The sequence below is a fragment of the Ananas comosus genome, linkage group 12 (assembly GCF_001540865.1).
Source record: "Ananas comosus cultivar F153 linkage group 12, ASM154086v1, whole genome shotgun sequence".
In the NCBI taxonomy this organism is placed as follows: domain Eukaryota; kingdom Viridiplantae; phylum Streptophyta; class Magnoliopsida; order Poales; family Bromeliaceae; genus Ananas; species Ananas comosus.
In genome coordinates, this window is record NC_033632.1 from 4,064,972 (window position 1) to 4,088,111 (window position 23,140).

Below are 23,140 nucleotides of genomic sequence, written 5' to 3' on the forward strand. Positions count from 1 at the left end.
ATTAAATTTTAATTTTTAATTTAAGTTTAAATTAAAATTTAAAATTATATATTTAATTTTTAAATTTTAACTCATATTTTAATTAAAAAAGTTGAAAAAAAAATTAATCCAAAAAATATCCATTCCGTCCGGATTCAACTTTCAATCCGGCCTCCTAAGCCGGATTGAAAAAAGAGGTGATTAGGGGATTCCCATTCCACTCGAGAATCGGAATCGGAATGGGACTCCCGCGTATCAAATACCTACAAATGGATTTACCCATTCCGATTCCGATTTCAGGGTGAAAAAAAAGCGAACCAAACACGCAAGTGTGGTTTTCGAAAATTTTTCTTTAAAAATAGTTTTCTTAATGAAAAGATTTGGCCAATTTGCATAAAAAATTCACTAATTTTGGACTTTTGCAAAACCGGGCCACCATTTTCGTTTTTTCAGATTCGGTCCGCTTTTTCAGCCGCCTGACCAAAATACCTTTATTATTTTTTCTCTCTCTTTCTCTCTCTCTCTTTTTTTTTTCTCTCGTTCATTTTTTTTTTCTCTCGCCGAAGAGGCAGCGGAGGCAGAGGCCGAAGCGGAAATGATCCGTCTCGCCTCTCACCCTCATGCTCTCGCCCTCGCCCTCGCCCTTGCCCTCACCCATGCACCCCCACCTTTCTCACCTCTGACCCCACCGAGGCCGCGCAGCAACTCTTTTTTTTTTTTTCCTCTCCGACTCTCCTCCACCATCTCCGACGACGATGACTCTCTCGCCCTTCCCCGCCCTTCTCGTCCTCTCCCTTTCCCCCCTCATCTGTCGTCTTCGACGACGACGCATCTTCGCGACGCCAACACCGTGGAGGTCGCTGCGGCGCTGCAGCCTCGGAGCGGGGGTTCTTAGCGGCGTTGTCGCCGGCGCTGGCAGAGACGGGTGACAAAAAAAAAATATAGAATAAGCAAGAAAAAAAATAAAAATAAAAAATTATAGAAAAAGAAAGATGGGGATGAAATTACACCGTTAAAATAAAATTGCACTGTTTTAAAAGAACGTTATACAATTAAGATGTAAACTACAGTTTTAAGATAAAAATTACACTCTTTAAATAAAAATTACACTCTTTGGGAGATATTTACACTGTTTCTCCTCTTATTGCACTCTTTCAGATGTAAACTATATCCATTAAGATGAAAGTTACACTCTTTAAACGAAAGTTACACTCTTTGAGAAATATTTATACTGTTTCTTTTCTTCTTGCACTCTTTGAGATGTAAACTGCATCCCTTTAAGAGATATTTATACTGTTTCTCCTCTTGTTGCACTGTTTTTCTTCTTGTTGCACTATTTCTCCTCTTGTTACACTGTTTCTCCTCTTAAAGGGTGCAGTTTAAGAGGAAAAATAGTGTAATAAGAGAAAAAATAGTGCAACAAGAGGAGAAATAAGAGAAAAAATAATTTAAATATCTCTTAAAGGGGTGTAGTTTATATCTGAAAGAGTGCAACAAGAGGAGAAACCGTATAAATATCTCTCAAAGAGTGTAACTTTAGTTTAAAGAGTATAACTTTAGTTTAAAGAGTGTAACTTTCATCTTAATGTATACAATTTATATTTGAAAGAGTACAATAAGAGAAAAAATAGTGTAAATATCTCTCAAATAGTATAATTTTTGTTTAAAGAGTATAATTTTCATCTTAAAACTGCAGTTTACATCTTAAGTAGTACAACTTATGTCCATAATAGTGCAACATTTTTTTAAAACAGTATAATTTTTTTTTAACGGTGCAATTTCATCTTCATCTTTCCTTTTCTATAATTTTTTTTCTTTATTTTTTTTTCTTGCTTCTTCTATAATTTTTTTTTGTCACCCCTCTCTGCCAACGGCCACGGCGTCGGCGACGACGCCGCTGAGGACCGCCTGCTCCCAAGCTGCAGCGCCACAGTGACCTCCACGGTGTCGGCGTCGGCGAAGATGTGTCGTCGTCGAAGGCGGCAGAGAAGGAGGGAGAGGGAGAGGGAGAGGACAAGAAAGACGGGGAAGGACGAGAGCCTCGGTGGGGTCGGAGACGAGGAAGGTGGGGGGTGCGCGGGCAAGGCCAAGGGCAAGGGCAAGGGCGAGGGCGAGAGCATGAGGGTGAGAGGCGAGGCGGGCCGTTTCCGCCTCTGCCTATGCCTCCGTTGCTTTCTTCGGCGAGAGGAAAAAAAAATGAACGACAGAAAAGAAGATGAGAGAGAAAAAGTAATAAGGATATTTTGGTCAGTTTGTTGAAAAAGCGAACTGAATCTGCAAAAACGAAAAGTGTGGTTCGGTTTTGTAAAAGCCCAAAACTAGCGGATTTTTATGCAAATTGGCCAAAAGATTTTCATTCCTTGCTTCCTAAAAAAAGTTTTTGTAAAAAAAAGAACTTTAATTTTATATGAAAGTAGTGTCTTTATTTTCTAAATTCTTTTATCAAAAAAAAAATAAAAATGGTAGAGAATAATATTTTTGAGAAAAATATTTTATTAAAAATATAACTTTTATCTATTTGAGTTTCCAACTCCAAATTCGCTATAATCTATACTACTTATAAAAATAGAAGATTTAAAATTATTTTCTTTTCCAAAATGATACTCTCTATTAATATAATTCCAATCATATATTAATAATATCATTTATTCAACTTTGATATAATAAATTACAGTCGTACAGCTTTTGTATTATTTTTAAATTATTATAAAATGTATTAATTCTTAGTCATTAGATTTAATCTAATGACTGACGAATTAAGTATAAAATATATTAATTCTTAGTCATTGAATTTAATTCAATGAGTTGAATCTAATCTAATAGCTGACGAATAAGTATACGTTACTTTTTTTTTTAATACGTAATCTATCTCACCGCCTACATAATATTTTTATTCCATCTTATCTAATAACTTATTTAACAATATTTCTCTTTAGCCATTATTCTCTTTCATACTTATCTAATGTTGTTTTATTCACATATAATATCTCCATTTTCGAACATACGCGTGATAGAAAAATCACGAACTAATTATCATTCCATTTTATATTACTGTAACATTTTATATTACTGTAATACTAATTATCATTCCATTTTATATTACTGTAATACTCTATCTCATATTTGCTTATTGTATTTGCTTCTCCCTCATTTTCTATCTCATATTTGCTTATCTTTGCTTTTTCCTCATTTTCATCATTGCCCCTCTTTTGCCACGGTTTACATATAATTCTTTTGCCGCGGTCTACATATAATTCGTCGTCCTCACCGCCATATCGTGCACGTCATCCACGTCGTCGTCATCTATTTATGTCACTTTCAACTTACTGGGAGAGAAAAATTTTCTGACATAATTTCAAATTTTGAATGAGTTATTTATTTTTACGAGTTTGGTTAATAAATTTTATGCAAACAAATTTACTAAAGTATGTAATTAACTAAAATTTTATATTTAAAGAGCCATAAAATTATTTAAATCAAAATCCGCTCTGATCCGCCAAATAAATGGAGCGAGAGGCGGGAGAACCTCTTCTTCCTTCTGATCCGCCAAGTAAATAGAACGAAAGGTGGGAGACATTTTTCTTCCTTTAATTCTATTCGTAAAAAATTCGCCAAAAATTCACTCCCGCTCCGATCAGTTCCAAATAAAATAAAAAATAACCCGTCCGACAAGAAATGGAGCGGGAGGTGGGGAAACCTCCCGCTCGCGGATCCGCTCCGTTTGCAATCCTAGTGGCATCATAATTATTATCGTATTATCAATTACAATACTGTTATATCGTTTCTATATTAATAATACATTAATATTATTAATTAAATTATAAAATTTAATTTAAAAGAATCAAAATAGTTTGAGAACCAAAAGTGTAATTTAGCCTTCAACTTTATCATTCAAACTTTGAGATTTTATCTATGTATTATGTAATTAGCAAGAAGTGGAGGGGCATTATTGTCATTTACGGTCAGTAAGAAGCGGGAGAGGAAGCGCATTTTACGCTTCCAATACGCAACAGTACAATACGCAACAGTTCTTTTTTACTAATTCATAAAATCCAAAAACCAAAAAAGAATCTCTTTTTTAAATATCTCTAGAAACTACACAATCAAAAAAAGATATTTATAATTTTCTTAAAACAATATTTATTAAAAAAAAAGAAAATTGGTTGTGGTCACCTCTTCAAAAAGAACTCTATTTGTGATATTTAAATACTAGAATTTGTTGTTAAAGTACCTCCAATATTGCAACTTTGGTCTCCGTTTTTTTTTTTTAATTTAAATGTTTTAGTTTATTAACTTTTAAATGTATCATGCTCTAGTTCTCCCCAATTTAAACTTTTCATACTTTTATTGTAAAATAATTTTTTAAATTATATTTTCGATACACTAAAATAATTTAGTCATTTTATAGATAACAAACGAAAAAGCCGTTACACCAAAAAAAAAAGTTAGAATTTTATTTAAAACCATCAAAATTATATAGAAAGTTTATACTTTGTCTGGTTAAATCTACTATAGATTTCGACTAAAAATAAAGACAGAGTGTAGCAATAAAAAAATACTTTATTTAATTTTGTAAAGATATTAGATTTTATCGATCACAAAGATTGATAACAATATTCCAATACTTTCATCAAAAAATAGAGCATTATATTTTTATATACATTTTTCTCTGACTTTTAATTTCAAATTTTTGGATTTGCAGAAAGTAAATAAATTATCGAAAGGAAGAAACTTAGATAATCTTTCAATCTCTAATTTCTGATTCTACTGCAAAGAGTAATTATTTAAAAAAATTTAATATAACATATTTTAATATTAATTTTTTTTTAGATAAGAACTTAATCAAACTGCAAATAAGCTCTTATGTACAAAATTTTAATTAGATATGGAGTTTAGAAACCATCTAATGATCTATTTATTTATGATATTTCAATTTATTGAACCGTTTCACCCAAATCCCATTTTTTGGGAGGTAACCTCACCGGGAACTCTTATCCTCACCTTCGCACTCTTTAAACCCCACATCCTACAACTTTTCAGTATTTATTAAATTTTTATAAAAATTAAATTGAAAGGTGTATACGTAGAAATACAAACCTCTCTTTACCAATCCCCTCAAATACTATAATATATATTTAATTAATTAAAAATTGAATTTATTATTTTTTATTTATTTAAATACATAAACCCCACTCTCTCTCTATCTCCTCTCTTCCTCTTCTTTTGCATGCCTCAACAGCTTCTCCCACAATTCCGCATGAAATCCCCAATTTAGAACCCAGTTTCTCTTCGCAAATTCATTTATCATCAATTTTATGATCTGGGTTTCTTTATTTTGCTCCCATTCATTGCATTATCTCCATTTTTCTCTTTTTTTGACCTTTTTTTGGGATTTTTTGGTTGGGTTTTGAGGAAGAAGAAGAAGAAGGCCATGGACATGGAGATACAGGAGGAGATGGAGATGCTGTTGAATGAGATACCCCATGCCACATCTCCACGTCTCCATCATCATCATCATCATCATCCTCATCATCCTCATCACATTAATCATCATGACCATGGCCATGGCCATGGTCATCATCATCTCCATCATGGTGGACATGGTGGGTACCCCTCTCATGGTAATGGTCATGGCATGGATGATGATGGCGTGGTGAAGTACCATGTCGTGCCCATCCATGGCATGTATGGTGCGGCCGCCGATGACCCATCGGCGTTCCGTGGCCTCCATCATGGCCATGGCATCATGGATGGCCATGCATGTTTGTCCCCGCCCCCGTTCCTCTCCGACGAGTCCCCGGCCTCGAGCTCCCTCTCCGGGACACCGTCTCCTATGGGGGACGACGATGCCGTGGGGAACGAGCGATTGGTGGAGAAGCTCCTCTCCATGCACATAACCCCTCCAACAATGGCTCAATCGATTTGTGAGAACAACCCAATTGACCCATCTCTCTTTCGTAGTCATTCTCAGTATAATTTTGTGAAAAACGGCGTCCAAACTGATGTTAATTCGACTCCGAGCTCTGTTCTTGCGCAATCCCTGTTGTTTAATGAAAGTACGATGCATTGTTCTTCGGATTTTCATCCGAATGATGCTACCACCCTACAAAGAGGGTTTTCTCTGTGGGGAGAGGAAGAAGAGCATGTTGATCATTTCTTTCCAGGAATGGATGCTGGTGATTTCTTTCCTGCAATGGATGCTGATGATTTCTTTCCTAGTGCATTTTACAGTACAGTGCCGAACGGAGAATCTGTATTGTCTCCAAGTTGTATAAGTTCTCCAAATGCACTGCATAAAAATTATCAAAACATCGAGAATTTCGGATTCAAAGATAGCTTTGATGTATACGGTAGAGGGATAAATGAGTTCTCTCTGAATAGTTTGGATTCTCGATGTTTGCCACGGAGGAACCGTCAAAATGTTGAGAATTTTGGATTCGAGGACAGCTTAATTATACAAGGGAGAGACCTGCATTATGCGGGTAATCGTTCATTCGAGAACACGAAGTCGAGAAAGAAAATGCAATTTAATGAGAAGTCGCATTTTAGAGGAAACCGGTTTGAAAATATGGGGAGTTTGTGCAGCGTCATGTGTCCTAACCTTTGTAAGTCTCCGAATTTTTCAGTGAAGGATGAAAGTTTGATGGATGTGAAAGGGAAAGCGACGGACCAGCAAGGATGTAGGGTTTTGCAGCATAAGTTAGATGAAGGGAAACACATGGTGGATGCGATATTTCATGGGATTGCTGATCATGTGGTGGAGCTCATGGAGGACCAGTTTGGGAATTATCTCATGCAGAAGCTCCTGGGTGTTTGTGATGAAGAACAGAGGATGAGCATCGTAGTTGCATTGACAAAAGATCCTATCAATCTTGTTGGAATCTCTCTTAATATGCATGGGTAGTTTTCTTTATTTTCAGCTAAATTTCCTTCTACCATATGTTGTTCCCTCTTTTTTTTTTTTTTTTTTTTTTTTTTTTTTTTTACTGCCTCTTAATTTTGCCCTTTTGGAGTCTAAAAAGTCCTGGTGGAGAAGTATATTTCTTTTCTTTTGGGCTTTAGATCTACTATTTTGGACTAACTAAGAATTCATATATATAACTTAACTTACATTGTCTGCCAATTCAGTTTCGTTTAGTTTTGCATCAGAATTGAATATTTTGTCCCAAATATTTTGGACTCGCTAGAGATGAGCGCAAAAGGCAAGATTTCAAATTGTTTAAGTTGGACGCTGTAGAGTGGTAATTGAGAAAGTGGGAAATACAAGGCTGCTTTTTTGTAATGTAGCCCTTTTTTCTCGTTATAGTTGGTGATTAGTCGATATCATAGTTGAAGAGAATTTGAATTCTTAATATGATTGTTCCTTTAACCAGCTTTATTATATGCTGTATTTTTCAGGACAAGAGCAGTACAGAAGCTGATAGAGACTCTTAAAATCAAGCAACAGATTTCTCTGGTTGTTTCAGCCTTAAAGCTGGGTTTTCTAGATCTCATCAAAGATCTTAACGGCAATCATGTGTTACAATGTTGCCTGGAACGTCTTCCGCTGGAGGATAATAAGGTATATAACTCAACTCTTAAGTGCCCATTTGCTTTGGATTTTGAAATAAGCTTTACCACTACAGAAAGCAAAAGCTTCTAGAAGCGAGGTGTTTGTCTGCAGCATTTGCTGTGTTGGAAAAGCTAAAATAACATTTTCAGCCCCGAAAAGTAAAAGCTCCTATCTGAAATTTCTATGATATTTTAATTAAAAAATGTTAGTTCTGCTTCGAACCTCAGAAGCACGTCTGCAGAAGTCCTAGCTATACTTGGCCTAACAGAGCTCTCACTGTTCAGTCGGATAATTGCTTTTAACCTAATGCACATATCATAGTTATTCAAAGTGCATAGGAAATGGTACATTGGTTTAATTGATCTATAATATGCTTGCTGAATGAAGGTCCGTCAATGTGAGATATTTAATACAACTGCATGGAAGTGAACTAATTAGACAAAAACAACAAGGTTTATAATTTATTTTTCTGATATAATATTTATCTTATTTCATCCTCTGTAATTGTTCAATTAGTATATTATGTAATAAGCTCTGATTCAAGAATGTGGATTTACAATGTATTACTCATTCATGTTTTTATTTCTCATTTGGTTATTTTACTTATTCATTCACTATACATTAACATCTTGTATTCGTTTTGTTTCTTCACATACTCTATGTTTGACCTAACTTGCAAACTGCAGTTTATTTTTGATGCTGCTGCAATTCACTGTGTCGATATTGCAACACATAGTCAAGGCTGTTGTGTCCTGCAGCGATGCATTAAGCATTCTACTGGTAAAGAACGAATGGCGTTGGTCGAAAAAGTTTCTGCTAATGGATTTCAACTAGCTCAAGATCCATATGGGTAATAGTGTTTCTCAAACTAAAAGCTGTTGCTTTTTTGTCTGTTGCTTTTTTGTCTAGGGAATTGGGCCACCTATATTTGCTTTAGTTACTCGGTCTAACTTTGATGTTGCTTTCTCTAGAGGTTCTGCGCAACTAACAGGGCAGGAAAGAAACCCTGTTTTTATGTTCTTTTGAAGTCTGTTTTGGTTTATTTATTTTCCGAACTAGTTATTTTAATTTAGCTAAGAATTGCACTGCCAATCATTTGAAACTTATCTTCTTAAGGGCCTGTTTGTCTTGGTTTGAACTTCTGCATTGCGTAGACTTCAACAGTTTTCCCTGCAGCTGATGCTGAAGCTTCAAAGCTGGAGCTTTTGCTTTTGGAGTTTGAAGTATAGCTTCTTGCCCACAGCAAATGCTCCAGAAGTTTTGTTTTCTGTTGTTTGGCTGCTATTTTTTGGAGTAGAGAAGCTATTCTAAAAGCAAACCAAATAGGCGCCATGACCTTTGCACCATGCATGTGCCAACTATCCATGATGCAGCTATTCAAAACCAGCTAACATTAAATAGTTATGTGATGGGACCATATTTATATTTTATAACCAGATGATACAATTTCAATATGGTTATAGATGCTCAACATTATAGCCGATGTTTTTCTAAAGATAATTAGCTAATTTTCTATATTCTATTATGTCCACCTTTGAAACCTCCAAAGTTACAGGTATATGCCTTCGCAAAGCATGTATTGCAGTTAAACACAAAAGAACATCAAAGTTTCCATCTATTACAACATTCATGAGCTCTTATTGATTGTTACATTTTTATGTAAATGATGGAATTGACTCGGTAAAATATTAGCACCTCTCAAATAAAGCATCATTTGAATTTTCTGATGCAATTGCTCACTGTTTCTATTTGTTATTATTGCCTTTACTTTGCTCCATTGTCATGTTCTTGAAAATTCTTGGCCATCTTTGCACTAATTCCCATTTTAACCTATACTAAATTAATACTGTGAATGAAAGATTAATAGTGATGCATTTCTCATTTAGTATGTAAACATATATCAGTTTTGTGAGTCGAATATTTTCATAATGTTGCAATTTGCGTTACTTCCAGAGTTGGTCTACTTATTGATGTTTTTGATCCTTAAGTTATTTTTTGGATTCCACTAAGCCGTATCTGAGTGGTTTGTGGTTTCTCTGTGAAATTTCATGTGCTCGAGGCACAGCTATGAATTTCTCTGATGTTAATGATTTTCCGGTTCACCTTTTAATTCTATGTTGCCTCAAATGGTTTATTAAGGATGTTTTTACAAAACTTCAAATTAAATCTACATGATAGTGACAGTAGGCTTTTCTTAGTTGTATGCTGAATTCCCTTTATTATTCAGTATTTAAATTCTATAATTATGTTTGCTGGAATAAATTCCGATCAAAACTAACTACTGGCTCTATTTTTTCCTTTAAATATTAATATGATAATTAAGTTCTCGTCGCCATTCAATGGACCTAGACTCGCTAATTCTCTTTTTCTTCCCAGAAACTATGCTGTTCAATGTGTCATGGACTTGGAAATCCCAAGGGTAATTGTGAACTTGAAATCTCAATTCGAAGGAAAATATGTCCTGCTCTCGACGCAAAAATTCAGCAGTAATGTGGTGGAGAAATGCCTTACAGTTTTCGGAGATGATGACAGGGCAACTATAATATTCGAGCTACTCTCTGTATCTAACTTTGATCGACTACTTCAAGACCCTTTCGCCAACTATGTAATATACTGTGCTATTCAGAATACCAAGGTAAAATATCAACAGAAAACTCCAGTATGTAAGAGCATATTATATTTTGAGTTTTTTTTTTTTTTGAGTTATTTTTTTACCTCTCTTCGTAATTTCTTTCCTGGTTAGAATCTCAAAAAAGCACCAACTTTTTCCTCAGTTGGTGCAAGAAGACCAACTAAAGTGTTTACAATCGCATTCCGTGTTGTTTGAGTTTGATTTGATGCTGAAGTATTATTAAGCATGTAACATCATCATTAAGTCCGATTCTCCATTGGAGTTTCCTTCGAAACTTTTCAAATAATATGGTTTTAGTATGAACGAAACATTTATCCTTTTTTCTTTCACAGGGTTCTCTTCATGCTGCACTGATCGAGGCCATCCTTCCACACGCGCCAATGCTCCGAACCAGCCCGTATTGTAAGCGCATCTTTGCACTAATCCTGCCAAGGAAGTGATGCTGTGTTGTGGTTCTTCCGTTGTTTACTGTAGCTCTTAGAGTTTTGCTTTTTCTAAATTTGGATTTTTAAAAAAGCTCAAAATGTGATTAGGTGTGGAGTTGTAGAAATAAGCAAATTTTGGAGTTCTTTGCTTTTGCGTCTGTTGTAATATCGTGTTGTCTAACTAGATGTCTTCCTCGTGACGTGTTTGTATAGTTTAATTACTGTATTTTTTGTGAATTTTGTTTTGAATCCACTCTATGTTTTATATATATATATATATGTTCCGATTATCTTTTGCTTTTTCAGAGCTGAATCGAAGATTATAGCCCTTTGTTGCTACTAAAGGGCTTACTTTTTCTTGTTGTTTTATGAAGCTGTGATTGAAAATCGACGCATGCTATGGTTGATATGATTCGTTAACTTCGTTTTTCCTTTATCTGGATTTTTTTTTTCCAGTTCTCTTTTTCCACTTTTTCATGGTATTTTCAGTCTCTTGATCTAAATCTTGTCTCCTTTTTTTTAGTCTACAAACTATTATAATTAGCAATCTTGTTTCCTTTCACAAAATGTTGTGCTCTACTCGTAGTTAACGATTGGTTATTTTTCATATAACCAGATATTTATTAGTTTGGGTTAATCACACGTTTCCGTATTTAATTTCTAATTAGTGCTATTAGGAGAAGCATTATTATATTAGCTTCGTTGGGCAGCAAAAAAATTTGATTGTCAAATGAATTTTTATCAGTAAAAGCAGAAGCAAATGTGAGTCACACATATTGTTAATTTTTGTATTAGATCTTTAAAAGAGTATTGGTACAAGATAAAACACAGCGTTCCTAAACTTTGACTAATTTTATTTAAAGTAACCATCATATTTTAAAACTCGACAACTAGCTTTCTAAACCAGTAAGAAATCTTTTTTGATATAAGTAATATATATTTATGCATGATATATTGAGTTCTGATTTGAGGCTTGCATAGTTCCATGGTTCGTTACATTTAAAATAAAAAATAAAAAAAATATATATATCATTCCTGTGATTTCGTACTTTCTCACTTTAATATTATGTAATTTAAAGTGTATCAATTTCGTACTCTGTTATTATATTTTTCTCTTTTGGTTATTTTCTCTACCAATTTTTTTCATTAAATAAGTCATAAAGATAAAATTAAAAAGTACTAAAGTGAATATTCGATAAATTATAGATGAAGGATCTGAAATTTTTTATACATGATTTAACGAAAAGTTAACGGAAGGTGATGAAAAGAGAAAAATAAAATTATAAAATACTAAATTGATACACTTTAAACTATATGATACTAAAGTGAAAAATATGAAATCACGGAATGATATTTAAAATTTTTTATTAATTCTCTAGTGTGGAAATTCATTATCAAATAATATAATTTATTATCGTTTCAAATAATTTAGACAAATTTTACAACAGTTTTGGTAAATTGGAGTTTCTTGTAATTTGAATCTCGTGAATTCAAATATAAAAGTACTTAACAGTCCAAAATTACATTTTTAATGCCAATGCCAAAAAACAGTATCCATTAAGATCACAGTTCAATACGATTTGAATCCCAAATTCAATTTAAGCCTTTATATTATATTTTATATTTTATTAAAAGAAAAAAAATCAAATTAATTCAAATTTTATTTGCTATACAAAAAATAAGAGTAAAACCTTCCCCCCCACCCCCCCCCCCCCTCTCTCTCTCTCTCTTCTCTCTCTCTCCCATTCCCATTTCCCATCTCCTTCTCCCCGCCGGAATACTCCGCCGCCGACGATGCCGCCGCCGCCGCGCCGCGGCGGCGCGGCCCTCCTCCGCTGCCTCCCCTCCTCTCCCTTCCTCCTCCCTCTCTCTCCTGCCACATCGCCATTATCACCCTACACCTTCTCCTCCGCTCCTCAACGATCCCACCTTCCCCATCGCACAACCCTCTCCTCCCCTCCTCTCCAAACCCCACCTCCCAATTCCCCGACCCAACCATTTCCAATCCCCATTCCCCTCCTCTTCCGCCTCCACAAGATGTGTCGCCTCATCTCCGACGCCTACGAGGACGGCGACCGAGCGCCTTCGATCCCTCCAAACCAATGTGACCCCCGAAGAAGCGGTTTCCGTCGCCTCTCTCCTCGTCTGAGAACGAAGGTCAGCGATGGCCATGAGCTTCTTCCACTGGGCGAATTCTCCCCCCAGTTTAGGTATTTGATGAGGTTCTACATCACCACCGCGATTTGTTTGACCAACAGGGGCAATTTGGAGAAGGCCCAGGAGGTGATGAGGTGCATGGCGAAGAGCTTCTCGGAGATCGGGAGGTTGCAGGAGGCCGTAGAGATGGTTTTCGAGATGAGGAGCAATGGCTTACCATTTAGTGTCCACACCATGAATTGCGTTCTTAGGGTTGCTGTTGAATTGGATGATGTAGGGTATGCTCGGAAGCTGTTCGACGAAATGTCTCTTAATGGAGTCTATCCCGATTCGTGTGGTTTTAAGACTATGATCTCCGGTTATTGTAGAGGAGGCCGCACGGATGAGATTGAGAAGTTGTTTAAGGCGATGGAAGAGAGAGGCTTTTGCATCGACAATTCGACGTGCACTTTGATGCTGAATGTGTTTGCCAAGAAGGGTTTGTTTAATAAAGCGGTCAGTGTTTTTAGGAAGATGTGTGATATGGGTTTGTCACCGAATGTGATTAATTACACCGCTCTTATCGATGGATTGTGCAAGAAGGGCAGTGTGAAGCAAGCGTTCCAGGTGCTCGAGGAAATGGTCGAACGAGGGATAAAGCCGAATGTTTATACGCATACCACATTGATCGGTGGATTATGTAAGATCGGATGGACGGAAAGGGCTTTTAGGCTTTTTCTGAAGCTCGTGAGAAGCGATTCTTATAAGCCGAACGTTAATACCTACACTGCTATGATCGGAGGGTATTGTAGGGAGGGTAAGGTTTCTCGAGCTGAGATGTTGCTGGCGAGGATGCGTGAACAAGGGTTGGTCCCGAATACGCACACTTACACTACTCTTATTGACGGGCATTGTAAAGAGGGAAATTTGGACCGGGCGTTTGCGTTGCTCGAAATTATGAAAAGAGAAGGCTTTCTCCCTAATGTTTGTACATATAATGTACTGATTAATGGGTTGTGCAAGAAAGGAAGGGTTGATAAAGCTTACAGGTTGCTTCAAATGTGCTCAATAGAAGGTTTGCGACTTGATAAATTTACTTATACTACACTCATTAGTGAGCATTGTAAAAAGGGTCAAATGTCACATGCCCTGCAATTATTTGATCAAATGTCGCAATCCGGTTGCGACCCTGACGTCAAGACGTATACCACTCTAATTACTGCATATAGTAGGCAGAAGAAAATGGAGGAGTGTGAGAAATTATTGGAGAAGTGTCTTAAAATGGAGTTAGCACTGACAAAACAAACATATACGTCAATGATAGGGGGATACTGTAAAATTGGGAGATCGAGTTCGGCTTTGAGGGTCTTCGAGAAGATGATGAAAGATGGATGTGTTGCTGATGCTGTAACATACGGTGCTCTTATAAGTGGGCTTTGCAAAGAGTCAAGACTTGAGGAGGCACGAGCTTTCTACGAGGGCATGCTAGATAAGGGTTTAGTTCCATGTGAAGTGACTCGAATTACACTAGCGTTCGAGTATTGCAAGAGAGAGAAGGCGAGCGCTGCTATGTCTATGTTGCAGAAGCTAGAGAAGAAGCAAAAAGCTCGCACCAGTAATATACTTGTTAGAAAGTTAAGTTGCGAAGGAAAAGTCGAGATAGCATACTTGTTCATTAATAAATTGTTGAGTGAAGATTGTGTTGTTGACCGCGTAACTTATATTGCATTTGTCAATGGATGCTATGAGAACAATAGATATTCCCTTGCTTCCGAACTATCGGAGAAGATTTCAAAAGGAGCTAATTTTGATACAAAGGAAAATACACCCATTACTTGATGTGATTGGATTGTTATTGCTACAATAAGCAAGACCTCATAAGAGCTTCGTTTTCGAGATAATGGTTTCAAGGTAACTTGCTATATATTGTTTGGTACTTTGTTTCATCTATTAGTTTTGGTATGCAAGTTTAGTTCCACTAATATTTTGAAAATGCTGCTCTAAATTGAAAAGGTGGCTTTGATACTTCTGCTACATGCATCTCTTATCTGTCGTAACAACCAGAGCGGATCGTTGTACTCTACTACTACACATGAAGGTAATATCTTTTCATTGATATATTTTTTTAGTACTTGTCGTAAAATGATTATTCGTTTAGTTAGATTATTCCCTGCTTATAGGTTGCTTATGGATCTGAAGCATGTAGACAGTTTTTCTTTCATGAGGTATTGATGTGGTCATTGAAAAAAAGAGTATTATCAGCTTCTTATCATTGAGTTCTCACCTTACTTCATACTATTGTCTTTTGATAGGGTTCTCTTTACACCGCCCTAGTCGAAGCCATCTGCTCTCATGCCCTATAACTTCGAACTAGCCCTGGATCTTCTTGCGAGTCATTCCCAGTATGTCAAATGTCCAGAAGCTCTTCCTGGCCTTCGAAGTGTTAGTCTAGCAGACTCGGTGCTCCTCCACGAGTTCCATTTTCGGCCGCAAAGCCGGGCACCAGGCTTCTTGAGGCACGTCCTGTTTCCTATTTGACAGCAGCAGCTATGAAATAGAATTTGGGCACCCAATTATGAAGGCGCACCCGATTCTATCCCGAATGTTTCTGCCTGAGGTAAAGCAGGCGCCCGGTTTCACAATGGACGCAGGGCGCCCAGTTCGGAGAGCCCGCCTGTTCTGGAGACCTAGTTACTGCCAGAGGAAAAATGAGTGCACGGTTTGAAACCGAGTATTTGGTTGTCATAAAGCGAACCAGCGAAAAGCAGGCGGCTGGTTTAGACGGCTCTGCCGATGGTTTCTGACACAAGCCGTAATCTTCAACGGCTATAAAACGAATGATTAGACAGTTTCTCTCTCAATTCTGGGCGCATTCGGAATACCGAGCACCCGGTTTCTGGTGTTGCGTCTGGTTCTGATGAAAACAGTACAGTAGTTATATTTTCTGTTATGCTATGTACCTATGGATTTGTCCCTTAGAATTCACCTTTTTGGAGCTTGAAAACTCTGTGATATATTTCCTAAAACCTCTGTAAATTTAGGTGACTCTAGAGAGCCACAAATAGAGAGAAGAGAAGTGCCAATCACTACCACCTTCTTTTGGGACTTCAATATACTTGTACAAGTAAATCTTCTTCAGCTATGATTCACAACATACTCATCCTTGAAACTACTGAGGAAGATTTTTACAAACACAAATATTTACGGTGCTTCTTTGAACAGTTTTACTCGAATAGATCATCTGCAAAAGCTCCAGCCCAATCACACAAGCTCTCACACTTTACGCACTAAAGCTTTTTAAATCACAAGCAAAATCAGGATCAAACTGATCAGATATACACAAATTCAACTTATGGCACATCATATACACCTCTAACTTATCATCCCCTATATTCTCTCCTGCCCTAAATTTATGCACAATACCACCAACTTCAATCAAACTACACCCTGCCTCTTTTCTCACCATCTTATCATCCATCAACTCCCTAACTTCATCAGCTTCATCCCACCGTCCATTTCCCGCGTAGATACTCGACATTACTATGTAAGACGCCGAGCATTCCCTCTCCAACTCAAATAGCTTCTCAGAAGCAATTTCTGCGATCTCGACATTGCCGCATGCCCTAGAAGCACTTAACAAAGCCCCCCACATTGAAGGAGTTGGCTCGCACTTAAACTTGTGCATGAACTCAAAAGCCTCAAAAACCAACCCGGCTCGACCCAATAGATCAACCATGCAACATAAATGCTCGCTTCTAGGAGCTATCTTATGGACTTCAATCATCAAGTTGAATAGTCTCCAACCTTCTTCAATCAAACCCGAGTGGCTACAAGCCGACAAGAGGCATATGAATGTGATGTAATCTGGTCGAACCCTAGCAAAATCCATTGATTCAAAGATTCGAAGAGCTTCATTTGTTCGCCCATGCTTTCCGTACCCACAGATCATCGAATTCCAAATGACGGTGTTCGTTGCACTACTTATTCTATCAAAGGTGAGGCGAGCTGCATTAAGATCACCACATTTTGCGTACATGTCGACGATAACGCCTTGAACCATTTCGTCAGAGACGAATCCCCTTACGACTGCTTGAGCATGGAATTGCATCGAAGGACCTATAAATCCGGAAGTCGCACATCCATTGAGAAATGACACTAATGTAGACTGATTCGGTTCAAATCCCGATACACGCATTTCATCGAACAGATAGAAGAGCGCGTCCAACGACCCAATCCGGCTATAACCCGATATCAAGCAATTGAAACAAACGACATCTTTGTGCTCGATTGTACTAAAAACCAAATGGGCATCATCCAAAATCGCATTTTGAGCATAAATATCGATCAACGAGCTCCCGATAAACAGATCAGAGCCCCAACTCCTCTTCATTACATAGCAATGTAACTGCTTCCCGAATCGAAGCGTCGCCGAACGCAGCATAACGGTGAGAGTGTGGGGATTGGGATCAACGCCACTGCACAACATCTCAATAAACAGCAAGCCCGTTTCGTCAATTTGGTCATATTTATCGGAATACGCCATTAACATGGCGGTCCACGCTACAACATCTCTATGAGGCATTTTATCGAACAGGTTCCGCGCATGCGAGAGGAGGCCGCAGTGGGCGTAGAAGGAGACGAGGGAGGTTACCGTGCGGCGTGTTATCACACCGAAGGCGCTGTGCCGGAGCGCGAAGGCGTGCGCCTCCTCGCCCGATCGGACGGCGCGGAGCGCCGCGCAGCTGCGAAGGACGACGGAGATGGAGCGGTCGCAGGGTTTGATGCGGCGGCGGTGGTCGCGGAAGAGGGCGAGGGCGCCGTGGTGGTCGCCGGAGCGCGAGAGGCGTCGGATGAGGGATGGACGGTCGGTGATGGAGGAGGGTGTGGTGCTCCGCGGTGCGAGGGTGGTGGTGGTGGGGGCGTGGTTCGAGGAGGAGTAGGGGGAGGTGGGGGCATGGTGGATGGAGGGGGTGAGCTCACCGGGTGGGACTGATACCATGGGTGGAGTGGTCGCCAGTAGAAGTGCTGATCGATAAAACATTCACTCTTGTCCCGACGCCATGAATGGGAGGACAAATGGAGATAAAAAAATAAAAGGAAAAACTTCAAATACCACCTACTGTGATTTCATACTTTTTCACTTTAATACTATATGATTTAAAGTGCATTAATTTAATATTATGTAATTTTATTTTTCTCCTTTTATCGGCTTTTCTGTTAATATTTCGTTAAATTATATACAAAACATTTCAGATACCTTACTTAGTTTTTTAAAATATTTACTTTAGTTCCTTTTAGTTTTAACTTTTTCACTGATTTTTTTTTCTCCGTTAATATTTTGTTAAATTATATACAAAAAATTTCAGATACCCTACATAAATTTATCGAATATTTATTTTAGTATTCTTTAATTTTAACTTTGTCACTGATTTAACGAAAAAACTAGTGAAATAAATAATAAAAAGAAAAAAAAAATCACGGAGTACTAACTTGATATACTTTAAACCACAGAATATTAAAATAAGAAAGTGCGAAACTATATGAGCTAACTTTATACACTTTAAATCATAGTGTATTAAAATAAAAAAGTGTAAAATTATAAAGTACTAAATTAATACACTTTAACTATACCGTACGAAAATGAAATATCGAGCCAGGGTCCGACTGAGCCAAATATCGGGCCCACGCGAGTGGACCGGACCCGGCTTGCTGATTTGCTAGCCTAGCATTGTGTGAAGCGAACATGTGATGGTGGTTTACAGATGATGTGGTGCACCAGGTGCAGGTAATAGTTCGCTCCAACGCCCTGCACCGCGGATTAATTTTCCGACAAAGGAGAGAACTACTTTTGACCTGATCAACTGTTAAGAGGAAAGGGACAAGCAGAGACACTTTACCCGAAATTCTTGCCTGCACCGGGCGTACACAAATATCTCAACACCTAGGCTTTTAGATGCGGTGTACAAGGCATGAGGATACACCAGGTTTAGGCAATATTTTATCGATCCTGTACTGCTCCTTTGTAAGCCGTCCTTTGTGTACCGCACAATAGCAGGTTATCTCAACGGTCACATCGTAGGTTAGCCCAGAGCGTGACACGTGGCCCCCGCGCACAAGCGCGCGGCCCCCACCGTTAGATTCCACGGCCGCTGTACCCGACCGTTATACCATATCGATGGGCCCCACACGTCAGTCAGAAACGAGGACGCACCGAAAAGAGGACGCACGAAGGCGCCGCCGCTCTTATGGAGGACCCCCTCAACAACAGGTTATTTCAAACCAACTCCCTAAATTTGATCATCAAATTTGCGTATTTTGAATGAGTTAAATTTTAAACAAATTAAAGATAAAATTTTACGAACACCCTCTATGATTTTTGAGATTCCCCCCTTAATTTAATTTTCTTTTTAACCAGACATCTCTTAAACTTTTTTATTTTGAAATTGAGTTATTTTAGTTATTTTAGTTAAAAGCTTAACTAGAATTTCTATTTTTATTAGTCGTTAATCATTAATCATTTATGTTTATTTACTTTAAGATGATTAAGATTGGTAAATTTGATAAAGCATCAATAAATTCGATAAAATTTTGAAAATTTTAAATTGGTAAAATATATAAAACTTATTTAAACGGTAGATCCTTCTAATTTGGCTATTCAACCTTTTAAAATTTTAATTTTACTGTCCAACCTTTCAATTTATCTGATTTTAGTCGGTCAACGTATTTTAACTTTCAAATTTAAGCTGATTAATTATTTTTATAAATTTATATTTCTGATAGTTATATAAAGTATACTAATTAAATCTGTATAGATAAACGATAAGGTCAAAGTGTCGTTAACTAACTCAAAGCAAACAAATTAAAATATTAGATAGTAAAATTAAAAATTTGAAAGATTTGATAACTATATTAATATGGGTTACAGTTCAAATAAATTTTGTACGTTTTCATCAAAAAAAAAAAAAGTTTAAAGTTGAGGGGTCGTATCAAAATGATCTATAGTTGAGGGGTTAACAGCGCATTTTCGCCTTTCTATATGCTATAAAAACCCCCGACCAACGTCGCTTCGTACTCTTTCACTCCTCCCACACACCACCTTACTCCGCTCACCACCGACTCCTCACTCTTTCTCCTACCTCGCGATTTGCCCTAGCGGAGGATCCCCTCACCTCCTCCCTCCTCCTCCTCCTCCTCCTCGATCTCGACCTCTTCCTCCTCGATCTCGACCTCTTCGGCGAGGCCATGGGGGACAGAGTCGACTACGTGTTCAAGGTGGTGCTCATCGGGGACTCGGCGGTGGGGAAGTCGCAGATCCTGGCGCGGTTCGCGCGGAACGAGTTCGCCCTCGACTCCAAGGCTACGATCGGGGTCGAGTTCCAGACGCGGACCCTCGTCATCGACCACAAGAGCGTCAAGGCCCAGATCTGGGACACCGCGGGACAAGAGAGGTACCCGATTAGCCCCTGCTCCTCTCGAATCAGATCCGTTCCCGTTCGTCTCCGATTTGGTGCTAGTAATCACTTGTAGACTTCAATGTTTGGCTTCAGATCAGTGTTTTTGATGAAATTTTTGCTATTTTTTTTTTCTTTGTTTTTCATGTTTACTAGTGTTCTAGCTGCTCGGATTTGGTATTCATTGCTTGTAGATTTCGAGTTTAGCTTCAGATCAGTGTTTCTGATGCTATTTTACCAGGTTTTCTTAGGTTTTCCTCTGCATTTTTGATCCGATCCTTTCGTCTTGGATTTGCTAGTAATCATTTGTAGATTTCGACGTTTTTCTTCAGATCGGTGTTCATAGCTTACTCTAATGTAGTTTTGCTAGGTTTTCCTCTGCTTTGTCTGTTTGTTAGGCTTCTATCTGCTCGGGTTTGATAGTAATCACTTGTTGATTTCTAGTTTAGTAGGTTCAGATCGGTATGCGTAGTATCTTTTTATGCTATTTCAAGTTCTATTTTGGACACCGCACCACAAGAGAAGTGTTAAATCCTTCTCTTCTCTTCTCGATCCGTTCCCATTCTACTCGGATTTTGTAGCAATGGCGAGTTGATTTTGCGTCTAGCTTCGGATCAGTGTTTTGCTAGGTTTTTCCTCGTCTTGTATTAATCCCTTATCTTCTTGATCCCATTCCTTACCCTTCTTCTCGGATTTGATAGTAATGGCCTCTAGATCTCGACTTGAGCTTCAGATCACTAATCCTAGCTTGTTTTGATGCTATTTCGCTAGATTTTCTCCTCTTTTTTTTTTTTTTTCTGTTCAGTACGCCTCTAAATACTTCAAGAGAGTTGCTAAACCCTTTTCTTCTTTATCAAATCTGATCCCATTCTACTTGGATTTTGCAGTAATGTCCTGTAGATTTAGATCTTACGGTTAGATTTTTGTTTCCAGATTATTTTGATGCTTGTGTGATTTGCTTTGCTAGATTTTTCTCTGTTGTTATGTTTTACTAGGATATATTGATTTCCGGATGCTTTCATGTTAAACCTTTGCACTGTATAACAGATTATACTTTTTAGCATTGTAGTGGCAAGTGTAGCATTTGGTTGGATCTGTTTAATCCATTTGCGTACTCTTTCGTGGTGTTGAAACCAATTTTAACTGCTGAATCTACCATTTTATTGATGAATTGTTGTTAAAATGTTGGTTGTTTCCTGTTTTAGCATGTGTTTGTTTTGTGATAATCTATGTAGGAGAGAAACAACTGAGGAAGATTGAAATGATTAGAAGTCAGTATCTTCTTAAAGATGTTAATAGTTATGAAATCCATATCTTCTTTGACTATTTTGTAAGTGCAATCTCAGTAAGCGAATACCTTCGCTTTCGATGTCTCTCTTAGTAAAATCACGAATAATTCCCGAATCATTCGCGGACGAATTTATAAATGAGTAATTTTCTCCATTTGTTTTTTTTTTTCCCTTTTGAAATGTATAAATATGTTTTATGCATGCAAGTATGCAACACATAATCGACTAATAGCAACACTTGTAAAACTTTCCTACCTATATAAATGGCTTAATATTTATGCCTAATTTTCCTGCCGCATCATATGAATCCCATATGTTATTCTCTCTCTAGGTTTCCAAATATTTCTTACTATTCAAAACTACCACTTGATAATTCGCATGCCGAATTTTTGCTGTATCTACATTAAACTGTGTTCAATGTTTTACGTAACAGGTACAGGGCGGTGACGAGCGCATACTACCGCGGCGCGGTGGGGGCTCTGCTGGTCTACGACATAACCAGGCGGCAGACCTTCGACCACATACCGCGGTGGCTGGACGAGCTGCGGGCGCACGCCGACAAGAACATCGTCATCATGCTGGTGGGCAACAAGACCGACCTCGTCGACCAGCGGACCGTGCCAACCGAGGACGCCAGAGAGTTCGCCGAAAAGGAGAACCTCTTCTTCCTCGAGACATCGGCGCTCGAAGCCACCAACATCGAGAGCGCTTTCCAAACCGTTCTAACTGAGATATTCAATATCGTCAATAAGAAGAACCTTGCCTCTGATTCGCAGAGTAACGGTAATGGGAGCGCGCCGATCTCGGGGAAGAAGATTATCGTGCCGGGGCCAGCGCAGGAGATACCGAAGAGCAAGGCCTGCTGCAAAAGTTTGTAAGTTTCTTTCTCTTTTCCCTTTTTTTTTTTTTTTTTTTTTTTTTTTTTTTTTTTTTTTTTTTTTTAAAGCTTGCTGTGGAGATTGTTTCTGTATTCAATTTTACATCTTGTGGATCTCGGTTGAATCTTTATAGCACTGCTAACGGGTGTGAGTTGAGATTTAAAGAGGAAACTTTAGATGTCTTTTGTATTAAATACGGTTGGAAAATATTTGTCTTGATGGTCCAATATAAGACTGTTTTATCTGCCATCCATCGTTTGTATCTTAAAATCTTGTGAACGGCGAATGACCATTCGTCTCAACATTTGGCTGGATTTTGAAATAGCTTTTCTATTTTGAGAAATGCTTTTTGAGATGCTTGGCTTTTGTTTAAAAGCTGCAGCATTGTGGAGAAGCTGAAGATAAAAAGGTGCAGAGACTTTTTTAGGTGTTGGCAGCTTGGGGGAAAGGAGTCCGACAATTTTATTTTGATCGACTCTCTAGCATTTTATTTTTTTTTATCAACCAAATAGAAATTTTTTTAAAAAAAGTGACATGATAATCAAAAAAAACCTTAGTTAAAAATATAAGACAACTATACTTAGAATTTGAAATCTCAGATACCCACTTGCGTGGGTACGGCCAGTCAAATAGGCCGTAGTGTTAAAATTTAACTATTAATGTTTTGGTAAAAGAATTTGCAATTTGTTGTGATCTGCTACTGGTCTTTTGCTAACGTATAGTCAATTTGAACAAATTTTTTAGTTCGATTTAGAGAAATAATTTGAATCAAAATATTCAGAAGTGTCAATTAAATAT

At 37.7% G+C, this 23,140-nt stretch overlaps 4 protein-coding genes across 5 annotated transcripts; 3 read left to right on the forward strand and 1 right to left on the reverse strand.

Annotated features, from left to right (window-relative positions):
- LOC109718823 lies at positions 5,177-10,841 on the forward strand. Its single transcript, XM_020245243.1, has 5 exons — positions 5,177-6,879; positions 7,378-7,540; positions 8,218-8,381; positions 9,908-10,166; positions 10,496-10,841. The coding sequence occupies exons 1-5, from the start codon at positions 5,411-5,413 to the stop codon at positions 10,601-10,603; spliced, it is 2,163 nt and encodes a 720-aa protein (XP_020100832.1). The 5' UTR covers positions 5,177-5,410; the 3' UTR covers positions 10,604-10,841.
- LOC109718226 (pentatricopeptide repeat-containing protein At4g19890) lies at positions 12,312-15,728 on the forward strand. Of its 2 annotated transcripts, XM_020244339.1 has the most exons (4): positions 12,312-14,635; positions 14,738-14,822; positions 14,905-14,949; positions 15,037-15,728. In XM_020244339.1, exon 1 carries the CDS (start codon positions 12,383-12,385, stop codon positions 14,561-14,563), a length of 2,181 nt encoding a protein of 726 aa, XP_020099928.1. In that variant the 5' UTR covers positions 12,312-12,382; the 3' UTR covers positions 14,564-14,635; positions 14,738-14,822; positions 14,905-14,949; positions 15,037-15,728. The 2 variants fall into 2 exon arrangements, with proteins under 2 accessions (XP_020099928.1, XP_020099927.1); XM_020244338.1 differs by lacking the exon at positions 14,905-14,949.
- On the reverse strand, positions 16,005-17,723 carry LOC109718487 (pentatricopeptide repeat-containing protein At1g08070, chloroplastic-like). The gene has a single exon (XM_020244742.1). The coding sequence runs from the start codon at positions 17,721-17,723 to the stop codon at positions 16,005-16,007; it is 1,719 nt and encodes a 572-aa protein (XP_020100331.1).
- LOC109718228 (ras-related protein Rab11D-like) lies at positions 19,790-22,591 on the forward strand. Its single transcript, XM_020244340.1, has 2 exons — positions 19,790-20,172; positions 21,898-22,591. Exons 1-2 carry the CDS (start codon positions 19,967-19,969, stop codon positions 22,340-22,342), a joined length of 651 nt encoding a protein of 216 aa, XP_020099929.1. The 5' UTR covers positions 19,790-19,966; the 3' UTR covers positions 22,343-22,591.